General features: G+C 42.2%; 1 protein-coding gene across 1 annotated transcript; it reads left to right on the top strand.

The window, feature by feature from the left end:
- Positions 1-5818: 5818 nt before the first annotated feature.
- On the top strand, positions 5819-25654 carry ipmkb (inositol polyphosphate multikinase b). Its single transcript, XM_021575723.2, has 6 exons — positions 5819-6799; positions 8180-8265; positions 9097-9193; positions 9598-9770; positions 21259-21340; positions 21563-25654. Exons 1-6 carry the CDS (start codon positions 6595-6597, stop codon positions 22201-22203), a joined length of 1284 nt encoding a protein of 427 aa, XP_021431398.1. The 5' UTR covers positions 5819-6594; the 3' UTR covers positions 22204-25654.
- The last annotated feature ends 252 nt before the right edge of the window (positions 25655-25906 follow it).

Raw genomic sequence — 25906 nt, forward strand, 5'->3', positions numbered from 1 at the left:
CAGGTCGCAGTTGCAAATGAGAACTTGTTCTCAACTAGCCTACCTGGTTAAATAAAGGTGAAATAAATAAAATAAATTAAAAAAAAAATCCTGCCCTGCCTCTCTAAAGTCTTCAAAAGCCAAGTGAACAAACAGATCACCGACCATTTTGAATCCCACCGTACCTTCTCCGCTATGCAATCCGGTTTCCGAGCTGGTCACCTCAGCCACTCTCAAGGTCTTAAAAAATATCATAACCGCCATCGATAAAAGACCGTACTGTGCAGCCGTCTTCATCGACCTGGCCAAGGCTTTCGACTCTGTCAGTCACCATATTCTTATCGGCAGACTCAACAGCCTTGGTTTCTCTAATGACTGCCTCGCCTGGTTCACCAACTACTTCTCAGATAGAGTTCAGTGTGTCAAATCGGAGGGCCTGTTGTCCGGACATCTGGCAGTCTCTATGGGGGTGCCACAGGGTTCAATTGGGGTGGCAGGGTAGCCTAGTGGTTAGAGCATTGGACTAGTAACCGAAAGGTTGCAAGTTCATATCCCCGAGCTGACAAGGTACAAATCTGTCATTCTGCCCCTGAACAGGCAGTTACCCCGCTGCCATTGAAAATAAGACTTTGTTCTTAACTGACTTGCCTAGTTAAATAAAGGTAAAATAAAAAGATTATCGGGCCGAGTCTTTTCTCTGTATATATCAATGATGTCCCTCTTGCTGCGGGTGATTCTTTAATCCACCTCTATGCAGACAATACCATTCTGTATACATCTGTCCCTTCTTGGACACTGTGTTAACAAACCTCCAATCGAGCTTCAATGCCATACAACACTCCTTCTGTGGCCTCCAACTGCTTTTAAATGCTAGTAAAACGAAATGCATGCTCTTCAACAGATCGCTCCCCGCACCCGCCCGCCCGACTAGCATCACTACTCTGGACGGTTCTGATTTAGAATATGTGGACAACTATAAATACCTAGGTGTCTGGCTAGACTGTAAACTCTCCTTCCAGACTCATATTAAGCATCTCCAATCCAAAATTACATCTAGAATCAGCTTCCTATTTCATAAAGCCTCCTTCACTCATGCTGCCAATTATACCCTCATAAAACTGACTATACTACCGATCCTTGACTTCGGCAAGGTCATTTACAAAATAGCCTCCAACACTCCACACAGCAAATTGGATGCAGTCTATCACAGTGCCATCCGTTTTGTCACCAAAGCCCTATATACTACCCATCACTGTGACCTGTATGCGCTCGTTGGCTGGTCCTCGCTACATATTCGTCGCCAAAGCCACTGGTTCCAGGTCATCTATAAGTCTTTGTTAGGTTAAAGCTCCACCTTATCTCAGCTCACTGTTCACCATAGCAACACCCACCCGTAGCACGCGATCCAGCAGGTATATTTCACTGGTCATCCCAAAAGCCAACACCTGCTTTGGCCACCTTTCCTTCCAGTTCTCTGCTGCCAATGACTGGAACGAATTGCAAAAATCACTGAAGTTGGAGACTTGTATCTCCCTCACTAACTTTAAGCATCAGCTGTCAGAGCAGCTTACACAGCCCATCTGTAAATAGCCCATCCAACCAACTACCTACCTCATTCCCATATTTGTTTTTGCTTTCTGCTCTTTTACACACCATTATTTCTACTTGCACATCTATCACTCCAATGTTAATTGCTAAATTGTAATTACTTCGCCTGTCACGTTCGTCATAACGAGGAGACCAAGGCGCAGCGTGATAAGAATACATTATTCTTTAATGAAAGAGAAACACTGAACAAAGTATACAAAACAACAAAAATTACCTTTCCGCTATAAGACACACGCGCTGACAGGCAACTACACATAGACAATAACCCACAAAATCAAAATGGAAAATGGCAACCTAAATAGGATCCCCAATCAGAGACAATGATAAACAGCTGTCTCTGGTTGGGAACCAATTCAGGCCACCATAGACATACATATACCTAGACATACCAAAACCCGATAGAATTACAAAAAACCCTAGACAAGCAAAAACACACATACCACCCTCGTCACACCCTGACCTAACCAAAATAATAAAGAAAACAAAGATAACTAAGGTCAGGGCGTGACATCGCCACTATTGCCTATATATTGCCTTACCTCCTTACTTCATTTGCACACACTGTATACAGATTTTTCTATTATGTTATTGACTGTACATTTGTTTATTCCATGTGTAACTCTGTGTTGTTTTTGTCGCACTGCTTTGCTTTATCTTGGCCAGGTCGCAGTTGTAAATGAGAACTTGTTCTCAACTTGCCTACCTAGTTAAATAATGGTGAAATAAATGTTTTATAAAATAAGTGGTGGCTGTATCATGTTATGGGTATGCTTGTAATAGTTAAGGACTGGGGAGTTTTCAGGATAAACAATAAATGGAATGGAGCTAAGCACAGGCAAAATTCTAGAGGAAAACTTGGTCAGTCTACTTTCCAGCAATCATCAACAACCAACTTGACAGAGCTTGAAGAATTTTGAAAAGAAAAATGGACAATCCAGGTGTGGAAAGTTCTTAGAGACTTAGACTCCCAGCTAAATTATTGACTCAGGGGTGTGAATACTAAATGAGCAAAGATGTCTAAAAACATGTTTTTTACTTTGTTATTATGGGGTACTTTGTGAAGAATTGGCTGAGAATTGTTTTAAATCAGGCTGTAACCCAACAAAATGTGGAATAAGTCAAGAGGTGTGAATTATTTCTCAAGGCACTGTGTGTGTGTGTGTGTGTGTGTGTGTGTGTGTGTGTGTGTGTGTGTGTGTGTGTGTGTGTGTGTGTGTGAGGGGGGGGGTGAATGTTGGAAGTCAGGGCTTAGAGGTTAGAGGTCAGTGCCAATTAAACAGTGAAGCACAAATCCAACACCTCCCCCCTGTTATCTGAAGTGTGCATTCATTCCCCCTCAAGGACTTAAACATGTAAAGGCATTGGATTGTTGTAGACTGTAGAATAGATGGAGTCCACACCATATTTCTTCCACCAGTTCAATAATTGCACACTTCAATGAGGGGGAAGTGAACAAGTGCACACTTCAGGGAGAAGGGCTAAAGGGAAAAGAATATATACAGGAAGTGCCCTATTTCTCTCTCTGTGTGTGTGTGTGTGTGTGTGTGTGTGTGTGTGTGTGTGTAGACCGATGAGTTGATGATACTATCACAGAGACGTAGCAGATCAAAGTGCTACCATGGTGACGCCAGCAGCACTCTGTTTAGCTGCTCATTTAATTATCTTTATCTGTTCCAAGCAAAGTGGCTGAAAGCATACTCTCTCTCTCTCACACACACACACACACGCACACCTGTATCTCTGTGTGAGGGAGAGATAGTGTGTGAGTATGTATGAGTGTGTGTGTTTATGTGTGTGTGGTGTCTAGTGTTACAATAACACCAGGGAACAGAGAGGCTGTTAAACTTTATGGAGGAGAGAGAATGGACACTTAGTGACCTTCTGACTAATAGATGTTGTCATAGCAACCATATCTCTATGAACATAACCATCATTTCCTCTCACACTCTACCTACAAGGCTGTGTGGACACCCCAAAAACATAAGACACACAGAAGTATGTACCCCATCTCTCATCAACAAGATCTGGAAATGTGACATATTATTAATGAACATCTATTTTTGATGCATTCATTTTGCATGGTTGCATTGTTAATTCTGCGTGGTTACAGTGTTCAACCAGAAACAACTCAAAGGTTAACAGTTTAGGCATTCATTCTGTGGAAGAACTTGACTGGCCTGCAAAGAGCCCTGACCTCAACCCCATCGAACACCTTTGGGATGAATTGGAACGTCGACTGCGAGCCAGGCATAATCGCCCAACATCAGTGCCGACTTCACGGATGCTTATGTGGCTGAATAGAAGCAAGTCCCCGCAGCCATCCTAGAAGAGTGGAGGCTGTTATAGCAGCAATGGGGGGACCAACTCCATATTAATATCCCATAATTTTGGAATTAGATGTTTGATGAGCAGGTGTCCATGTACTTGGTCATATAGTGTATCTTACCTGGCATGCCTGCTGGCAAGCCTGCTGAAAAGCAAGCAATTACTAAATGAACTGAAGAAGACTCACATTCCTTTCCATCTTTAAGCCAGACTTTAGCAGAGATGCAGAGAAGCATAAGTAGTGTATTTAAAAAAGAAACACCAGTCAGAAGGATACAGACAGCTCAAGAGGTATGCTTAGATATGCAGAAAAGTTTACACATATTTGATATAGAATTAAGCATAATTTACGTCAATTCTCCACCCCCAAGCCACCGTCACCTACTTTGTGACTCCTCAGATTTTTGGGGTGTGTGTCCCCGCCATTAAGTATCATCAAGTATTCTCACGGCTTACTAGAGCATTGTGAACTGCCAAAGCGCAGTGGTCTGACGCTTTGGCTCTGAGCATCACGAGTTCGCACTAAGTTCTGGGCTGCTCTCATATACACGCCAGGGTTGGGATAAATTCCATTTAAATTCCAGTCATTTTAGGAAATATACTGGAATCCCATTTCTCTTAAAAATTGGAATTTGGTTCACTTTCTGAATTGACTGGAATTTAAATGGCATTGACCCCAACCCTGACACACACATACAAACACATTTGTCGCCTACTACCCCTCTTACAGCCTTTTTTCTACTTTTCCAGAGACCACTGTGAAGGTCTCCCTCCCTACCTCTGAGTCCCTCCGTCTCCCTTCCTCCCTTGGTCTTTATCTAATCTATGTTACTCTTTGTCCTCCCATCACAGGTTGCTACGCAACTGTGTTCCATTGATCTAGAAGAGCAGGATGACAGGCACACATAACTGTGATGACACACACACACGCACAAGTCGACAGACTCACGCACGTACGTACGCACGCATTCATACACACACACACCTTTAAATACCTTTATTCCAATTGCACCGTTGACACAAAACGAGGGACACAGAGGGAAGGGAAGAGAGAGGAGAAAAGGAGGGGGAACGGGAGAGAGAAAAGGCAAAGAGGAAGGGGGGGAGGGGGGGGGGGGGGGGGGGGGCGGGGGGAGAAATGGGGGCTGGGAGATTGATGCAGCGTTTCTTCCATTTTGATACAGATTGCCCTGGTCTCCTCTGCCATCTGGTGGACAAGACACCACATTGTTCTTTACATGTTGTTTTCATGTTGTTGTTTTTTTTTTTTGGGGGGGGGGGGGGGTCTATTTCGTGTTGTTCCATGATGGGATTGTTCAGCCTACTTGATTAAAATCCTTCCATACTCTAAACATTATGATTAAATTAAATGACTATTATGCATTATGGGTGGGTCTATAAACAGTATACTAATTATCTCCAAAGTTATGATTGCTGAGTGGAAATCTCGAATGCAATTAACTTGTTTAGAACCAGGCATGTTTACAAGATGTGGCTCAATTACGAAGATTTTACAACAGATAAGGCCTATAATTACCACTATAGGGCCAGTGTGATTTGTTATTGAGTCTTAGTTACAGGATGTGACGTCAATCAAAGCGCTGGAAAGAAAACTAGTGATAACGTACCCTGACTCCTTTTACTTTATGTTCGTATTCATATATTTGATTATTTCCTTTTGTTTTTGCATTGCCGAGAAGAAACCGGCATGTAGGCATTTAGTTTACCATGAGTATATATCATTTGTATATCAGTACATACGACGAATACAACTTGAAGTTTCAGAATTATAAAGTCATCAACTACATTAAATTCATTTGTGGACAGTGATGATAAACCTTATGCAAATGTAAAACATTAAATCAAATCATGGTTTTACCTGACTCAACTAGAATGTAGGCGTGGGCCACATTAGAATTTTTAGGCATTTTTTTTCGACAGTGATGGAAAAGTCACTGCACTGAAGCTGTTGCCAGAAGTAGACAGAATTGCGACAGTAGGGGCAGTGTCGCAAGTGTAGTAGGTTAGGTTGGTAGCCAGCAAGATGACATGTTGATAGCCGCCCACATTGGGTACTGTTCGAAGGTGAACGTCATTGCTACTATTTAAAGATATCGATAGTGTGTCCGTCATGACATTGTTTCCCGTGCTTATTTTGGTTGTGAAACAATTTCGCGTTGAGGAGCCTGTGTGTCAGATGTGATGTCACCGCTAGCAGCCTGTATTTTAGCATCGTGGGACGTGTAAAATGTAAGCAGACAACAACGGGGCTCGTTTGTGTTTGTATCCCAAATAGCCAACTACGGTCGCGCTCGAGGTAGTTTCGAAGAGACAAACATTTTTCGAGATTGCATGCGGATATCGTTCTTGTGTCATCAGAACATTTTTTTTTGTGTGAGAGGAGTGTGTTCGTCTCCCTTGTGAGGAAGTGGGATGTGGCCAGAGTGTATTAATGTTGCCGACGAAGATATGAAAATCATTGTAGCAGTGCTTTTGGAGCCTCGCTACATTGTAAATACTAGGTTAGACTTGGTGCTTAACGCGAGCCCATTTGACGAATTCGATGAAGACATCCCTCGGTGTTCGAAATCGTGCTGGGGCCGCTCTGATTACATAATATCAACATGTGAATTATAGATTGGCTATTTTTATTTTATTTTTTTGAAAACCATTGATTTGCTAATGTCAACTCAACGTCAGACAGTGGACTCATCTTTAGCTTTGGGAAGACTGGAAATCAATAGTCCCATGCTGAACCTGGGAACTTGCCTCTCCGGCTCAGTGAAAGAGAAGACCGCTCAGGGAGGATCGCAGGCGGCGCACCTGAACGGATGTGTGCCACTCTCCCATCAGGTGGCCGGTCATAAGTATGGCGTTGATAAAGTAGGTCAGTGACTGGACTTATCCAATATGTTCTCCTCTCGCCGCGACGGTGCATGTTGTTTATCCACTACTGAGTTGCATTTAATTTTGCAATCTTGGTCTGCATGGTAGAATAGCTCAGTTTTTGTTCAATGACAATACCTCAGAAAAGCTGACAGAAGTAGGCTAAACTCCCCCCCCCCCATGATTCTTTATCACCAGGACAACGCTATGGAGCAAACAAGCCATGGTGATAGGTTTCATAATGTCAGTCAATAACAGAATAGAGCACCTGCTTGTAGCCTTTTGTGTACTTTAGTTGAAGCCTGTAGTATCTGCTCTCCTATTGTAATCAAGCAACTGAAATCCAGTTTGGCTTCTATCACCACTATCACTCTTGATCATCCACTTAGTTGTAGCCTACAAAACTCACCAGGCAACTTACCAGTGGCTATAGCCTAAATCATGAATTAGGCCTACACATCCAATGTTTGAAGTAACACTCCCTTAGCTGAAGGGGCCAATGTATTATTTCTGTCCTTGGAGACAGTGACAGAGCGCCAGTGTCAGTAGGATGTAATCCGTGTTGTCTCTCTGCTAAGAGCCTCTCAGTTGAATCCTACCCTCAGCCAGGGCTTGGGTGTCAGACTTGTATTTAGGTCAAGACTCTTGACACACGTTTAACCTCTGAGTTGATTAAACGCTGACGCTTGGAGTGTTCATTTCCTACCAGTGGGAAGGCCAGGCCTGGGTAAATTCTTTGCCATAGACAGTATCGCTAGCTGTAAATCCACAATCCCACGACCAACCGGTGCATATTCTAATCAGCATAGCCTACTGCATATGACGTAACGTACAGGAACATGCCGGTGCTTTCTTCTCAGTTTCAAATGTCACTATTTCAACTGATTTTAGGTGTAAGGTTCAATCTGTGCCTGAGGCAGTAACATTTAGTTGAGTGGATTGCTGTCCATTCTTTCCCCACTTTATTCTATCTCATATTGGAGCTAAGTCTCAGAGTGAGTGTAAAGTATCTTACTATATATATGATACTGGTGCCCAGTTGTCTTTGATAAGGTGCATCGTTTTTTATGACTTCACATTAAATACAAGTTAACCTTTGCACTTCTCAGCTGGGTATAACTGGCAAACTGTTTGGCCCTGTCTCAGTACTTTAGAAAGGCCTCCTTCCTTTCTCTCTTGAAGTAACTCCAATTCTAAAATGGTTGCACAATTGTGAAAGCTAGGGCCCTCTCGGTCACATTCTCCAATCCAGTCATGTCTGATCATTGATTATTTAGCCGGAAGGATGTCTTTTTGAGATATTCTGACTTGACTTTTATGCTGCAACCAGTACTAGATCTTTGCTAAGTGTCAGAATGGACCACACCTTTTGTTTCAACAGGCATATTGCAACATCCTGATGGCACAGTACTCAAACAGCTACAGCCCCCTCCCCGAGGTCCTAGAGAGATGCAGTTCTACAGCATGGTAACCATCCACCTTCTGATGCACAAAATCTATAGATATACATGTTATTGTCTGAAGGTACAATCATTTTCACTGTACAGTGTGCACTTTATGAAATTGCTGTTCTGCATCACTTTCAAAACTTTTTTTTTTTTTTACTAGGGAACAGTTCTCCCATGTCAGTTTGAACAAAGTTTATGTTCAAGTTGACGTGTAGATTAAATGAGTTAACAAAAAGTGAATGATTAGTCCTAAACCATTCTATCGTTCAATCGCCCAGAATAGTTCTTAAGGACGCCTAGCATTCTGGCCCCTTTACAGTGGCTCTGGGGGGCCTTTGTTATGGCAATACTGGGCACAGTAATGTAGTCCACATCTCTACTAGCTCAATCAATGGGCAAGGTCAGCACACTCCCCACGTATAAACCAGAGGGCTATCTGTTTATTTAAGGGCTTAAGAAAGGTGTTTGCCTCAGCATGTCCACTGCAACAACATTTAGCCAAAGCATTATCAGAGATTTTCCACTGGCACCGCTTTCTCTACTATTGTTAAAGTGGACTAAATGTACACAGGACGAAATGGTTGCTTTGGAAATACTCTCTTACAGAGGAGTCACGTATTACAAACTTGGCTACTTTCACCACCATCATTTCACTGTAGTGAATAATAAAAGGGAAGGAAAATAAATGTTTGTACTCTACTATCGCATTACTCTTAATATTTGTTATACATGCAACGTGTTGGTAAAACAACATCTCCGTCAATAAAGACAGACATTCCCACATAGAGATGGTGAATGTGATTCTTCAACAAGTATAAAGTATGTCCTAACCGTCCTTTGCTTCTGACAGGTCTACGCCGAGGACTGCTGTGATCCGTGTCTGTTGGACCTTCAGCATCACCTCCCCAAATACTTTGGCGCCTGGTCCTCTCCTGAATCTCCTAACGGTAAACACCGGCACATAGCAAAAATCCTTAAACCTACCTGGGATATTATTTCAACATGTACCCGGGGCCTGTATTCACAAATAAACTCGGAGGAGAAGTGCTAATCTAGAATCAGGTCCTCCCTGCCCATAAAATGTTAGTCATTCTGATCTAAATTGGATAAACTGATCCTAGGTCAGAACTTAATTCAGAAAGACTTGTCCATTCAGATGGTTTCACAGCAGAGCTCTCCAGCTGTTAAATGTAAACAATCATGACAGTGTTCTGCTTTGCTCCTAGGAACATGACACTGTAGTGGTGAAACAAAGCCTCGTCTATCATTCTAGTGGCCAAATGTGTTGATTCATTTCAAAATGTCTCTCTCCCACGCCTTATTTCTGCGCCGCCCTCTGATGACATCACAGAGCTGTACCTGAAACTTGAGGATGTCACTCGGCGGTTCCAGAAGCCCTGTATTATGGACGTGAAGATAGGCCAGAAGAGCTACGACCCCTACGCCTCCTACGAGAAGCGGGACCAGCAGATCAAGAAGTACCCGCTAATGGAGGAGATTGGCTTCCTGGTTCTCGGAATGAGGGTGAGTCTCCCTATTCAGCCTCCTTATGAGCCCCTCCCATTGGGTTGAAAAGGCCTCTCTAACTGCTACTGCCATTCATGTTAATGAGAGGGGCTATATGAGAACTTGGAGGAAGTACCTTAGGCTGTTTTTTTACGCTGCAATTATTGAGCGGTATCCAAACAAATACTCGCGACTACTTATTACTGAAGTGTAAAGCTGAGAAATTCTCCCGTCCGTCCTCTATGCCACCTGTGGAGGTTGCGGGTGAGACTCGGCCAAGAGTAACCCCTCTCCGGTGTAAACATGATTGTCTCTTCAAGCGAAGTAGTCGGACAGTAAAAGATCTTAATAGCAGAGCTATGTTTTTGAAACGGCTGAAATGTATTCCTTGTTTTTATTGAGTTGGTACCTGAAGTTACAGTAAATGCCTATTCCGTTCTGAAGTTGACTGATGAACAGCACAGTTTGTGAAGGAGAGCATGCTTTAAAAAAAATAATGTATTCAAAAAAGTGACTTTTTCCAATCCTCCTACAGAGCCACATGCAGTCCAAGTGTTTTGATTCCTATATACCACCGGAAAGAGCAGATACTAAACTTTCTAACACCTACACTACCGTTCAAAAGTTTGGAGTCACTTAGAAATGTCATTGTTTTGGAAAGAAAAGCTCTTTTTAAAAACAATTGTTTAGTCCATTTACATAACATGAAATTGATCAGAAATACTGTGTAGACATTGTTAATGTTGTAAATGACTATTGTAGCTGGATACAGCTGCTTTTTAATGGAATATCTACATAGGCATACAGAGGCCCATTATCAGCAACCATCACTCCTGTGTTCCAATGGCACCTTGTGTTAGCTAATCTAAGTTTGTCATTTTAAAAGGCTAATTGATCGCTAGAAAACCCTTTTGCAATTATTTTAGAGCAGCTGAAAACAGTTGTGCTGATTTAAAGAATCAATAAAACTGGCCTTCTTTAAACTAGTTGAGTATCTGAAGCATCAGCATTTGTGGGTTCGATACATTTGCCAAACAACTCAAAAATTGAGGGGATGGGCTCTTCAGGGCTCTGAAGAGGGCTCTTCAGAATATCACATTTTTTTGTAGAATCACCATGTTTACAACGTGAATACTAGCGACACTCAGCAATAGCTTGTTTGGGGAAAATATTCTTTCTTTATATTCTAATTGTAAAATATGTGTTGATTGTCATAAGGACAGGGGAATGGCTGCTAAATAAACTAGTGTATTACATTGGCACGGCACAGCAATATAGCCTAGGCTACTAGCACAGACGTAATAACGGAACATAATTATACTCAAAATATGCTATTCTTTTCTTTTGAAATGAATTTTCTTAACATGTTTCTTAATACATTTTTTATTTAATCGTTATTTGACTAGGCAAGTCCAGTTAAGAACAAATTCTTATTTACAATGATGGCCTACACTGGCTAAACCCGGACGACACTGGGCCAATTGTGCGCCGCACTATGGGACTACCAATCACGGCCGGTTGTGATACAGCCTGGATTCGAACCAGGGTGCCTCTAGCACTGAGATGCAGTACCTTAGACCGCTGTGCCACTCGGGAGCCCACTTAAGACCCACCTAAACAAAATTATAAATGGTTTACATATTTTTCAACCACGCCACAAAACTATAGTTTTGGCAAGTCGGTTAGGACATCTACTTTGTACATGACACCAAGTAATGTTTTCCAACAATTGTTTACAATTTAGAAGCTTCTGATAGGCTAATTGACATCATTTCAGTCAATTGGAGGTGTACCTGTGGATGTATTTCAAGGCCTACCTTCAAACTCAGTGCCTCTTTGCTTGACATCATAGGAAAATCAAAACAAATCAGTCAAGACATCAGAAAAAATAATTGTTGACCTTCACAAGTCTGGTTCATCCTTGGGAGCAATTTGTACAAACAATAGTATGCAAGTATAAACACCATGGGACCACGCAGCGGTCATACCGCTCAGGAAGGAGACACGTTCTGTCTCCTAGAGATGAACGCACTTTGGTGAGAAAAGTGCAAATCAATCCCAGTACAACAGCAAAGGACCTTGTGAAGATGCTGGAGGAAACGTGTACAAAAGTATCTATATCCACAGTAAAACAAGTCCTATATCGACATAACCGGAAATGCCGCTCAGCAAGGAAGAACCCACAACTCTAAAACCGCCAGAAAAAAGCCAGACTATGGTTTGCAACTGCACGTTGGTATGAAGATCGTACTTTTTTGAGAAATGTCCTCTGGTCTGATGAAACAAAAATAGAACTGTTTGGCCATAATGACCATCGTTATGTTTGGAGGGAAAAGGGGAGGCTTGCAGGTCAAAGAACACCATCCCAACCGTGAAGCATTGGGGTGGGAGCATCATGTTGTGGGGGTGCTTTGCTGCAGGAGGGACTGGTGCACTTCACAAAATAGATGGCATCATGAGGAGGAAAAATTATGTGTATATATTGAAGCAACATCTCAAGATATCAGTCAGGAAGTTAAAGCTTGGTCGCAAATGGACAATGACCCCAAGCATACTTCCAAAGTTGTGGCAAAATGGTTTAAGGACAACAAAGTCAAGGTATTGGAGTGGCCATCACAAAGCCCTGACCTCAATCCTAAAAAAAATTTGTTGGCAGAACTGAAAAAGCGTGTGCGAGCAAGGAGGCTTACAAAGCTGACTCCGTTACACCAGCTCTGTCAGGAGGAATGGGCCAAAATTCACCCAACTTATGGGAAGCTTGTGGAAGGCTGCCAGAAACGGTTGACCCAAGTTAAACAATTTAAAGGCAAGTCTACCAAATACTAATTGAGTGTATGTAAACTTCTGACCCACTGGGAATGTGATGAAAGAAATAAAAGCTGAAATAAATTATTCTCTCTACTATTATTCTGACATTTCACATTTTTAAAATAAAGTAGTGATCCTAACTGACCTAAGACAGGGAATTTTTACTAGGATTAAATGTCAGGAATTGTGAAACTGAGTTTAAATGTATTTGGCAAAGGTATGTAAACTTCCGACTTCAACTGTATATTAAATAGATTATTATTAGTTAAAATAGGTATTGGTGGCTATTGGTAGTGTTAAATAGGCATACAGTGCATTCGGTAAGTATTCAGACCCCTTCCCTATTTCCACATTTTGTGTCGTTTACAGCCTTATTCTAAAATTGATTTTTTTTAAATGCATTAATCTACACACAATACCCCATAATGACAAAACGAAAAGTTTTTTTAAAACATTTTTGCAAATTTGATAGAACATTTTTAAAAAATCATATACCTAAGTATTCAAACCCTTTGCTCTGAGACTCGATTTGGAGTCCAACTGTGTACATTCAATTAATGGGACATGATTCAGAAAGGCACACACCTACAGTATCTATATAAGCTCCCACAGTTTGAGGGGGAAAAAACAATTGAATCCATTTTAGAATAAGGCTGTAACGTAGCAAAATGTGGAAAAAAAGTCAAGAAGTCTGAATACTTTCCAAATGCACTGATGTGGTCAACTTGACCATCATGGCGCTTTGAGATAGAAATGCTCAGAAAGTTTGTCATTTTTATGCTGTTGGATCTCAAAGTACTGCTAGACTGTAAAATACAGATATTTAGGAAAAATCAGCAACGGGTGGGTGAAAAGTTTTATTGAAAGGAAGTAATTGAAATTACTAAATTGATCATCATTAGTGGTTACTTGGCATTAGTAAGCATTTTGAGAAAATAAAGGTTGAGAGACGGGCAGGGCAGAATATGAGGTTATTTCTATATGGCAGGATATGAGGGTATTTCTATGTGGCAGGATATGAGGTTATTTCTATGTGGCAGGATATGAGGTTATTTCTATGTGGCAGTATATGAGGTTATTTCTATGTGGCAGGATATGAGGTTATTTCTATATGAAGGGTAGATTAGATCACTATTGATATTCACTATCTTCATTATATTAATAGTTTCTGTTATGTCAAATTTGTCATGGTCAGAAAAAGAAAGTTCAATGATTTTTTTGTTGTTGTTGCCAGACCTCAACTCAATACGCTGAGTACCAATTCATTAGGAACTGACTAAGTGGATCCAGGTGACGGCCATGATCCCCTATTGATGTCATCTGTTAAATCCACTTGTGTAGATGAAGGGGAAGAGACTGGTTAAAGGAGGATTTTTAAGCCTTGAGACAATGGAGACATGGATTGTGTATGTGTGCCATTCAGAGGGTGTATGGGCAAGACAAACGATTTTAAGAGCCTTTGAACGGGGTATAGTAGTAGGTGCCAGGCGAACTGCAGCGCTGCATGACTTTTTTTGTGCTCAATAGTTCCCTCATGTCTATCAAGTCAACTTGACACAAGTGTCGGAAGCATTGGAGTCAACATGGTCCGGCATCCCTGTGGAACATTTAAACTCCTGGTAGAGTCCATCCCCCGACAAATTGAGGCTGTTCTGAGGGCCAAAGGGGAGTGCAACTCAATATTAGGAAGGTCTTCCTACTGTTTTGTACACTGTGTTGTTTTGTACACTCACTAGCATTGAACAAGTAGAATCAATACCCGATGACCTCATCACCCGATGACCTCATCTCCGCCATCAGACTAGTTGTTTTCCGTTAACATTGTAATCACAGGAACGCAATGTCAATAATCCCTCCAAGGGCTTTTACCAGGTGTTGATAAACCTGCCTGGGCAGCCGAACCAGAGCTAGAAGGACGATTCAAAGATTGTTGTGTTTAGGTCAAGTGTTTTTGCAACAATGCCTTATGTTTGGAGTCAATGTAGAAGTGTGCCCTCTGCTCGCCCTTTCTGGTCTATCACTTACTGGCTTAATGGTATCCGGGCAATGCAGGATGCAATCGCGTTTTGCTAGTATCCTATCCAAGAGACGCATAGACCTTGAGTGGGAAAACTGTTCACCCACCGTCGCCCAGTTGATGGCTGCAGGATTTGGTTCACTTTGTAAAACTAGAAAAAGTGTGTTATACGTTTTCCCTTTCAAAGTGTATTTAATTCCAAAATGATGTATATCATTCCTTCTCCAGAGGCCAGACCTCCCCTTTCGACTTGTAAATTGCTTGCTTGACTGTTGATGCTGCTTTTGGTATTTATTTTTAATTATCTGATTTGCCTCCATATTCTGTATGGCTGGCTTGGTCCTGCTGAAAATCTGCTACCATACTTATCCATGTACCTCTTGAGTGGTGTTTCTTTGCCCTGGTTCTGACCCCTTTTAAGGATTGAGAAACACTACCTTTTGAACAATGTCCTTGCCCTAGCGCTCTCTCACTTTTTTTATTGAACTATTCAACATCATCAAGCCTTTCATTGGGGTTGGGTGTGTGAGGGTGTGCGCCCTTTTGGGTCCTGGGACCAGGATTAAGAAACACTGCCTTTGAACAACGTTAAAATATCCATGACCTTGAGTGTACCTGATCCTCTGACCCATCTAACTGTACATGTTCAGTCCACCTCCAGAATTATTGGCAACCTTGATAAAGATGAGCAAAAAATACTGGATAAAAGAACCTGATGTTCACTTTGACAGTTCCTCAGTGGAGGGCCTTCCAGAAAGACAACCATCTCTGCAGCACTCCATCAATCAAGCCTTTATGGTAGTGGCCAGACGGAAGCCGACCTCAGTAAAAGGCATATAACAGCCCGCTTGGAGTTTGCCAAAAGACACCTAAAGGACTCAGACCATGAGAAACAAGATCCTCTAGTCTGATGAAACCAAGATTGATTTCTTTGGCCTGAAGCATCACGTCTGGAGGAAACCAGGCACCATCCATACGGTGAAGCATGGTAGTGGTGGCAGCATCATGAGGTGGGGATGTTTTTCAGTGGCAGGGACTGGGAGACTAGTCGGTATGGAGGGCAAGATGAACAGGGCAAATTACAGAGAGATCCTTGATGAAAGCCTGCTCCAGAGCGCTCAGGACCTCAAAATGGGGCGACGGTTCACCTTCCAACGACCCAACAGGACAACGACCCAACAGGACAATGCAGGAGTGGATTCGGGACAAGTCTCTGAATACTTATACCATTGCACGGGCCACTCAAGGAAATTCAGAGACTTGTCCCGAAGCAGGAGCAGGCTTTCATCAAGGATCTCTCCATGTTCTTTGCGCCGTTCATCTTTCCCTCCATCCTGACTAGGAAATTCCTTCAACCTCATGGCTTGGTTTTTGCTCTGACATGCACTGTCAACTGTGGGACCTTATATAGACAGGTGGGTGCTTTTCCAAATCATGTCCAATCAATTTAATTTACCACAGGTGGACTCCAGGTTGTAGAAACATCTCAAGGATCATCATTAGAAACAGGATACAGCTGAGCTCAATTTCGAGTCTCACAGTAAAGGGTCTGAATACTTACGTAAATAGGGTATTTCATTTTTAGATTTTTTTTTATACATTTGCAAAAATGTCAACCTGTTTTTTTTCTCGCTTTGTCATTATGGGGTATTGTGTGTAGATTGATGAGGAAAATGTTTAATTTAATACATTTTAGAATAAGGCTGTAACATAACAAAATGTGGAAAATGTGAAGCGGTCTGAATACCTTCCAAATGCACTGTAGATGCATCTCATTAGTCCAACGTCACCTGTTCCAATGTCCTACTTCCCAGTTACTGTCTGACTGGCTTCACACCTCACACATGTTTTGGTTCATGTTTATGTGAAGAGTTCCATTCCTCATCCGGTTCCATTCTGAAGTCCTCTCTGTTTGAACACAGGGTTGGTCGTCGCTGACCAGTCAATCACACAGGGCTAAAACCAACATACCACTATTCTTCCATTCCATAATGACTTACAGGAGAGTCCTCATCTCTACCCCCAACGACCAAATCCAGCCTATTGGAATATAGTTGATTGGTCCCCTCAACAACAGGATTGTTATGCTTTTACATTGACACCACGGATTAAGTATAGAGCAGCTTTCAGTGTTGCCTTGGTATATGGAAAACTCAACGTGTCACTTTCCTCAAACTTTGTTAAACAGTCATGCCTATCGCAAGATTTCAATACAGCTGGACTGCAAAATACTACCACGTGCTAAATGGTTTTATTGAACATGGCCTTACACGTCAGCATATTTACACTGCATTCGGAAAGTTTTCAGACCACTTAACCTTTTCCACATTTTGTTACGTTACAGCCTTATTGATTAAATGAATAACAAATATTCTCAATCTAGACACAATACCCCGTAATGACAATATGAAAAAAGGTTTTTAGAAGTTTTTGCAAATGTTTTAAAAGTAAATGAACTGAAATACCTTACATGTTTTTTTGCCCCACTGTATTTAGTCAGCCACCAATTGTGCAAGTTATCCCACTTAAAAAGATGAGGCCTGTAATTTTCATCATAGGTACACTTCAACTATTAGAAATTTGAAATTTTTTTTCCAGAAAATCACATTGTAGGATTTTTTATGAATTTATTTGCAAATTATGGTGGAAAATAAGTATTTGGTCAATAACAAAAGTTTATCTCAATACTTTGTTATATACCCTTTGTTGGCAATGACAGAGGTCAAATGTTTTCTGTAAGTCTTCACAAGGTTTTCACACACTGTTGCTGGTATTTTGGCCCATTCCTCCATGCAGATCTCCTCTAGAGCAGTGATGTTTTGGGGCTGTTGCTGGGCAACACAGACTTTCAACTCCCTCCAAAGATTTTCTATGGGGTTGAGATCTGGAGACTGGCTAGGCCACTCCAGGACCTTGAAATGCTTCTTACGAAGCCACTCCTTCGTTGCCCGGGCGGTGTGTTTGGGATCATTGTCATGCTGAAAGACCCAGCCACGTTTCATCTTCAATGCCCTTGCTGATGGAAGGAGGTTTTCACTCAAAATCTCACGATACATGGCCCCATTCATTCTTTCCTTTACACGGATCAGTCGTCCTGGTCCCTTTGCAGAAAAACAGCCCCAAAGCATGATGTTTCTACCCCGATGCTTTACAGTAGGTATGCTGTTCTTTGGATGCAACTCAGCTTTCTTTATCCTCCAAATGAGTTGAGTTTTTACTAAAAAGTTATATTTTGGTTTCATCTGACCATATGACATTCTCCCAATCTTCTTCTGGATCATCCAAATGCTCTCTAGCAAACTTCAGACGGGCCTGGACATGTACTGGCTTAAGCAGGGGGACACGTCTGGCACTGCAGGATTTGAGTCCCTGGCGGCGTAGTATGTTACTGATGTCAGGCTTTGTTACTTTGGTCCCAGCTCTCTGCAGGTCATTCACTAGGTCCCCCCCGTGTGGTTCTGGGAATTTTGCTCACTTGTGATAATTTTGACCCCACGGGGTGAGATCTTGCGTGGAGCCCCAGATCGAGGGAGATTATCAGTGGTCTTGTATGTCTTCCATTTCCTAATAATTGCTCCCACAGTTGATTTCTTCAAACCAAGCTGCTTACCTATTGCAGATTCAGTCTTCCCAGCCTGGTGCAGGTCTACAATTTTGTTTCTGGTGTCCTTTGACAGCTCTTTGGTCTTGGCCATAGTGGAGTTTGGAGTGTGACTGTTTGAGGACAGGTGTCTTTTATACTGATAACAAGTTCAAACAGGTGCCATTAATACAGGTAACGAGTGGAGGACAGAAGAGCCTCTTAAAGAAGAAGTTACAGGTCTGTGAGAGCCAGAAATCTTGCTTGTTTGTAGGTGACCAAATACTTATTTTCCACCATAATTTGCAGATCTGTGGAAGGGTACCAAAACATGTCTGCAGCATTGAAGGTCCCCAAGAACACAGTGGCCTCCATCATTCTTAAATGGAAGAAGTTTGGAACCACCAAGACTTTACCCAGAGCTGGCCGCCAGGCTAAACTGAGAAGGGCCTTGGTCAGGGAGGTGACTAAGAACCCGATGGTCACTCTGACAAAGCTCCAGAGTTCCTCTGTGGAGATGGGAGAGCCTTCTAGAAGGACAACCATCTCTGCAGCATTCCACCAATCAGGCCTTTATGGTAGAGTGGGCAGACGGAAGCCACTCCTCAGTAAAAGGCACATGACAGCCCGCTTGGTGTTTGCCAAAAGGCACCTAAAGGACTGTCATACCATGAGAAACAAGATTCTCTAGTCTAATGAAACCAATATTGATTACTTTGGCCTGAATGCCAAGCGTCATGTCTGGAGGAAACCTGGCACCATCCCTACGGTGAAGCATGGTGATGGCAGCATCATGCTGTGGGGATGTTTTTCAGTGGCAGGGACTGGGAGACTAGTCAGGATGGAGGGAAAGATGAACGGAGCAAAGTACTGAGAGATCCTTGATGAAAGCCTGCTCCTGCTTCGGGACAAGTCTCTGAATGTCCTTGAGTGGCCCAGCCAGAGCCCGGACTTGAATCCGATCGCACATCTCTGGAGTGACCTGAAAATAGCTGTGCCATGACATTCCCCATCCAACCTGACAAAGCTTGAGAGGATCTGCAGAGAAGAATGGGAGAAACTCCCTAAATGCCAAGCTTGTAGTGTCATACCCAAGAAGACTTGAGGTTGTACTCGCTGCCAAAGGTGCTTCAACAAGGTACTGAGTAAAGGGTCTGAATACTTATGTAAATATGAAATTTCAGTTAATAAAAAATGTTTTGCTTTAATCACTGCTTACTGTGTGTGTATATTGATGAAGGGGAGAAAAAAAACCAATTTAACCAATTTTAGAATAAGGCTGTAACGTAACAAAATGTGGAAAAGGGAAAGTGGTCTGCATACTTTCCGAATGCACTGTACATACCTGAAAAGTGCACGCAGACAAAAGGCATTTTGAATGCATGGCAAATAGTCTAATCAGTTAAACGTTCCACTTTGCTGGTCTATTATCTTGCCTGTGTAACTAATTCTGTAGTACTAGTTGTTGTAAAAATGTAAGCCTTGTTCAGTGTTTGTAGTGTTACAGGCTAGGGTTTTTCTCTCCGTTTTAGCATGTGTAACCTAGCACCTCGTTAGTCAGGATGTTTTTCACCTGCGCAGGCCCAGCTGGTATTTAAGACCTGCTGGCCCAGTGCATCAGTTGGAGAGGAGATGTTGGGAGAACTACACCTCACGTTAGCTCTTCCACATTAGAGAGCCGAACACAGCCTTCATCTGGCAGTTTTTCTTTATATCCATTGGTACTTCCTAATTATTATTTTTTTTAGTTTGTCTTTTCTCAGGCAAATCCAGTGGGCATCCATGGTGGGTGTTTTTTAAGACCCCACTGAAGTTGCTTGGCCAGCACCCAGTAGTCACCCACATTGATGCCTTTTAGAACCCTTTCTAAACCCCACCTGTTTTGTGTTTGTCAGTGACTCATTTGTTCCCTTTTTTTCTGTGCGCAACGACATTTTGAGTTTGTCTTTTGGTTACCAAACAGCAGCCTCTTGGGAGGTCAGTAATAGGAAGCCTCTAGCCACCAGTAGAACAGGATGGAGCTAGCTTCTATCTGACTGATCTCCAGATCTGTTGACTAGGACCTTTACCCCAATCACCATTTATGCCCTCCCCTCCTTTGGGTGTTCCTCACAGGTCTCTGAGGGTCATGATAACATAACTGTTCTTAACTCCAATGTCAATCGGCAAATGAATGAGTAATAGTGCCTGTCGCACTCTGCTTTGGGAAATGAATGTTGAGGACCACCGGTGTAGTTTTCACTTCTGGAATATTTGCCTCCACATGGCCTAGGACCTGCACTGGCAAGCTCTGTCATACCAGGTTGTCTTCTCACTCGTCAATAAGGTAGACTAGTAAGTGAATAAGATTCATCATAGTCTAGGCTTTGTAAGAACACAGACCTTTCAGCACGAGGGGTCGTCCACTGACATGCCCTGTGTTTGCCCCAGGGTCAAAGGCTTTCTGGCACGGAGTATGGAAAAAATCTGCTGATCACCACAGGGTGATAAGACTAATTACTGATAATGATGTTCCGGATTGCAGTGATAGAAGGGAGGAATCCCTCTGGGGAAGACAACAGTTTTGCTCCTCTCGGCGTGGGAATGGAATTATCTCGGAGTCCTCACAGACTTCAGAGATCTACTCACATTGCTATTAATATATCTTGGAAAAAAATATATTATGTCACATATGTATGTGCATCATATTCTAAATGTTTTGAGAAAATTGTGTAAAAATAGTTTCTCCACCAGAGGGAGTATTCCACCCATGATTGTATCACTTTGAGTTTGTTATATAGAGACACGTCATCTCCTTTTGAAGTTAAGCATTGCTTGTTAGTGCTTCCATATGAGAACAAACAATAGATCTATGTGCTGCATCTAACTGTTTCTTGTCCGCACCGAGTGGCGCATCGGTCTAAGGCACTGCATCTCAGTGCCTTAGACCGGCCGTGATCGGGAGTCCCGTAGGGCGGCGCACAATTTAGCCCAGCGTCGTCCGGTTTAGGGGAGGATCTGGCCCGGGGTAGGCCGTTATTGTAAAATTTGAATTTGTTCTTAACTGACTTGCCTAGTTAAATAAAATGTCATTCTTCCTTTCTGTCTTTCGAACCCTCCAGGTGTACAAGGTGAACTCTGACGGCTATGACTCGTATGACCAACATTACGGACGAGGCCTCCTCAAGGACACCGTCAAAGACGGTGAGCTCCTGAGACAATAATAATCCCGGCACAAAATAAACAACATGTACACCTTTCTGTCTATTTCCACGGGGTTTCGCTTGTAGTTGCTAGCCAAGCTTGCTCTCAATTAGACGATGCCCGATGCGTTTTCCTAAACAGACTAAATCATCGCCGTCATTTCTCATCAGAAAACATTGTATTCTTCAACAACAACAATTACCTCTCCCGTTCCTCTCCCAGGTTTATCAAAATTCTTCTATAATGGGACGAGTCTGAGGAAAGACGCCATCACTGCCAGTATCCTGAAGGTCCAGAACATCCTGAGATGGTTCGAGGGCCAGATCCAGTTAACCTTCTATGCCAGCTCCTTGTTGTTTGTATACGAGGGCCTGCCTCCTCCCAACCCGGAGGGCCACATCCCCAGGGGCCTACCAGAGAAGACCACGTCTGCCGCCTGCTGCGAGCCCAACGAGGATGTACTGGAACACAACAACAACGTCTGCGCTGCCGTGCCGCTCGACTACAGCCTGTCCACCATGTATGCCATGCACAAGAAGGGCTGCACCCGGGGTCACCATGGCAACGTCACCGGCAGCAATGCCACGACAGACCCCAACCCCCAGGCGCACAACAGCACGTGGAAGTGCCCAGGTCTGGTGTCGTCGGAGCAGCCCAACGGCAACGGTGTCAAAGCACGACTGGAAGAAGAGGAAGTGGGGGAGGGAGGCCGGGGGGAGCCGCAGCCAGAGCAGAGGGCCAGCGAAGTGGAGGTGAGGATGATTGACTTTGCTCACGTCTTCCCCAGCGAGAGCCAGGACCGAGGCTACATCTATGGCCTGAAACACTTGCTGGAGGTGCTGCAGCAGATCCTCCACCAATAACCTTCTTTCTCCAGTGGTTTGTCTTGTCTCTCATTGGTCAAGTGTACCTAATCTGTGTTTTACAGTCCCAGTCCCTCGCCCCGTGATTCACTGCACTATATGCACTATATCAATGAAGTCATTTCTCCATAACTCTTTGTCCGACGTATGTGCTTCTTGATTCTTAACCACTGTTAACAGGTATCTAACTCAGGTAAACTACTGTAATCAATACTCAAGTGATTATCCCTAAAGAGTACCATCGTTTTGTTGGCTTGCGTATGATATGTTGTATGTTTTTTATATAATTATAATTAAGTGTATGTATTTTTGTTTTATTTCTGATCCTTTTGTCTTTTTAATTGTCCCAGAATGATTTGTATTTATCAATTTTAAGTTATACTCAGTAGAGGGTAAGTACTTTCAGCATTGCTGTTCTCTATCTAGCTATATGTTTTGCTTCCAAATTGCCTTACCTGATCTTCTTAACTTGTATCCGATTTGCAGTGGTACTTGTTCATGATTGACTTTCAAGATTATATTAATCTCGGAAAACAAGAACTAAAGTCTTGTTTAGGTGTGTCAGATGCTCTGTTAAGTTCTCGGGGGACATGTTAAAAGATACTAACACGACTTGTGATGCCCCCCCCCCCCCCAACAGAAACACTTGTTTCAGACAAGTCTATGGGCCAAATGTCCCCTTCCCGAAATTCGAAAGATCCGAGAGCACCTGTGAAATCGTGATTTGTCCAAACGATTAGTGACACAAAATCAGCATAGCACAAAAGAGTTCCTCGTTAGGTCGTCACATCCCACAGTCTGTCGACAGATGCTACCGCCGTTTCTGTTACGTTCGCCTTTCCAACGAGAGCTGAAGGTGATCCGTATGACGTAGATTGTCCTCCCTCTGCCCACTACACTGTGTGTCATGGTCTGTTCAATTGTGAAGAAATTGCAATACGCTGCTGTGATGACAATGAATTCACAGACTTACCAGAGAGAGATTTTGAGTTTGTTTTATCTAGTGATTCATGTTCAGAGGGATAGAATGCCAAAGTACTGGGTCTTTTTTTGTTGTTGTTGGAGAGGGAGCAAGGTCTGGATAGAGTTCTGAACTTGAAGGCCTGGAGGTAAGATTAGATCCGCGTGGTGTTGTCTCTACCCCGACAATGCTTCCGCAGTGTGATCTCTATCAAGATATTGTCAATCGTTTCAGTGAAGAGAAATGTTGTTTTTCCATTTGCTTCTTCTTAATAACCCTGATAGCTATAGAATGTTTGATGTCTGTTAAAATCATTACGATACGCTGATCTTTTCACAGATACGCTACCGTGCTACATTTTTATGTTTGATTTTTAAACTAATACCAAAAGACACATTTATTTTGGATGATAATCTAATCAGTCAAAAAAACCTTGACGATTTAGTACATATTTTAAATGGTAAGGAGGAACAACCTTTTATGAGAGATGTTTACAGTCTTTTGAGGATATTTTGACTTATTATCACTGCCTTATTTCTTTCTACTCCATATATTCATTTCAAAACGTTCATTCTGGCAGCTTTACATTTACTCAAAATGTCTTCATTTTATTGTTCCAACAACTCCTTAGCAAGCGACCAGCTTCAGCATTTTGCAACAGGGCCGTTGTTTATTTGAGTAAAATTCCCCAAATTGTAGGTAAAGAACGGGTGGTAATGATTTACATTAGTGACACTATCTTCATCAAGTAACTCATAACCCATCTATAAGCACATTCAATAAAAACATTTTTAAAAAATCATAACATTTTGTTTTATAGATGTGCTATAAGTGGTCTGTTTCTAGAGGTACAGTAATGTCTGTCGTTACTGATTTAAGGTACCTCTAAGATGGTTGTTTACTGTTGACACCCTCTGCAGCTCTTTTGGAAGTTGTAATACATTAGCGCCACAACGGGTAGATGGGACTCTATACAAGGACTTTACGTTTCATCTGGGTGAAGTCAAAATGACGACTTGTTCTACAATGAATTGAAATCTCTTGTTTACACACCGGTTCTATTTTTCTTCTTCTTCTGGGTAAACGGTGTCTTCGTAAAGTTAATGGGCAAGAAGTTAACAAAAAATTGTTTTGGTTTGTGTTTGCTGAAGTCTGCTATTCTTAAAAAAACAAATTTAAATAAATGCACTGAAAAACAAATGAATATAGCTAATGTATCAAATCTGTCCCTTTGCTGTGAACTAACCAATGACTTTCCCATTGTGGGAATGTTGTTTAGTTTATCCACAAAGTGGTTTTATATAATACCTGACTGAAATGTTTAAGTTGGTGTATTGAAACACTCGTGGCATTTGGCAAGACTGGATTTTGTCTTTTAGACTTGAGCTAATCAGAAGTGAGTTATCATTTATTGTATATACAGGATAAACTCAATTTCTCTCAGATTTTTTGCAACAAACTGTAGCTAAGTAATCCGATGATTTGATTGGGTTAGCTAATCAACAATTTATTTTCCAGCTTGTTGTAATTCTTGTTCTGAACCCTTATTTACAAAGGCTGCATACCGAAGGGTAGCCCAAGTCAGAAATGTATTTACAAATTGGTCTTTTAACCTATCAGATCAGTCCTGAAAAATATCTGACGTGATTAGTCAAAAGACCAGTTGGTGGAAAAACACCTGAATTGGGCTGCCTGTTTTAAACTCAGCCATATTCTCAGAGTATGAGTGCCGAGGCGTATTCAGTTCGCTTGAACGTTTGCTACGTTGCGGAACGGTTTGTACTAAACGACACATTACTCCAAAAACATTCTTGTACGCTTTTGAAAAGACCGGTACGTTTGCTCCCGTTTGGTGGGTGTGGTGCGGTGTGGCTTGTAGCAATGAGTGACGTGTTTAAAGAGCAGTGGCCATGCTGACAGCATTCCACAACCCAACCCCCTCCCCGTTTTAACTGCTCGTTCAGTACAGCACCGTTTCCATTCAATTGAACGTTCCAAAATGTAAAAACCTACTAAACGCAGCCCTGACATAGGATCAGTTCTGCCTACATTTGGCATAATTAATACGATTTATATGGAGAGGTGGGACCTGAACCTAGATCAACACTCCTACTCTGAGATGCTTTGTAAATACGGGTCCTGGGTTTCATTGAGCCTTGGCTGGTCTCATGCTTCTTCCTGTGATCTGGAATAAAATGGAGTATAGTATCAGTGCTGTCAGAATGTTCTATCTCCTCCCGTTGGTTCTGCTGTCTGTCCATCCCGGGGGAATGCTGATCTGTTCTGACGTATACAGTAACATAATATGCAGGGGAAATTGTGACGTGTATCTGCTGTTTCTCTCTCATATCGGATCGAAATTGATGACTAATTCCTACTTTTTGTAAATGACCTATATGAGAATGTATAATAGGAGAGATTCAATAATGGCTGTATATTTGGCAGATTATTATTACTAATAAAATTCCCAAGGAAATTTGGGTTCTTTTAGCTTTTTCTTGTGGTCTTTGAATCCATGTATGTTCTCCCCACTTCCATTTTCTTTCATGTGCAGACTGAATAAAGAATCTCTTTCAGTAATTCTATAACGGAAGTGCCTAGGAGGGAATTGTTGACTAGAGCCTCGGGTTTGGCTTCTCTCTCTAGCTCGATGCCATTTTTTATTTACTGCTATTACCTTGTCTCTTTGGCTACCATATAATACAATATTGCAATTCTCTGGTTTCAGCACCATAAAAAAAA

The sequence above is a fragment of the Oncorhynchus mykiss genome, chromosome 20, assembly GCF_013265735.2.
Source record: "Oncorhynchus mykiss isolate Arlee chromosome 20, USDA_OmykA_1.1, whole genome shotgun sequence".
Lineage (NCBI taxonomy): Eukaryota > Metazoa > Chordata > Actinopteri > Salmoniformes > Salmonidae > Oncorhynchus > Oncorhynchus mykiss.

What these genes read in the sequence shown, in the direction of transcription:
- ipmkb (XM_021575723.2), top strand. Translation starts at nt 6,595, where the DNA reads ATGTCAACTCAACGTCAGACAGTGGACTCATCTTTAGCTTTGGGAAGA. An exon ending in CTCTCCTGAATCTCCTAACG is followed by an intron (nt 9,194 to 9,597) that starts GTAAACACCGGC and finishes ATGACATCACAG; the next exon opens with AGCTGTACCTGAAACTTGAG. An exon ending in TCCTGGTTCTCGGAATGAGG is followed by an intron (nt 9,771 to 21,258) that starts GTGAGTCTCCCT and finishes CGAACCCTCCAG; the next exon opens with GTGTACAAGGTGAACTCTGA.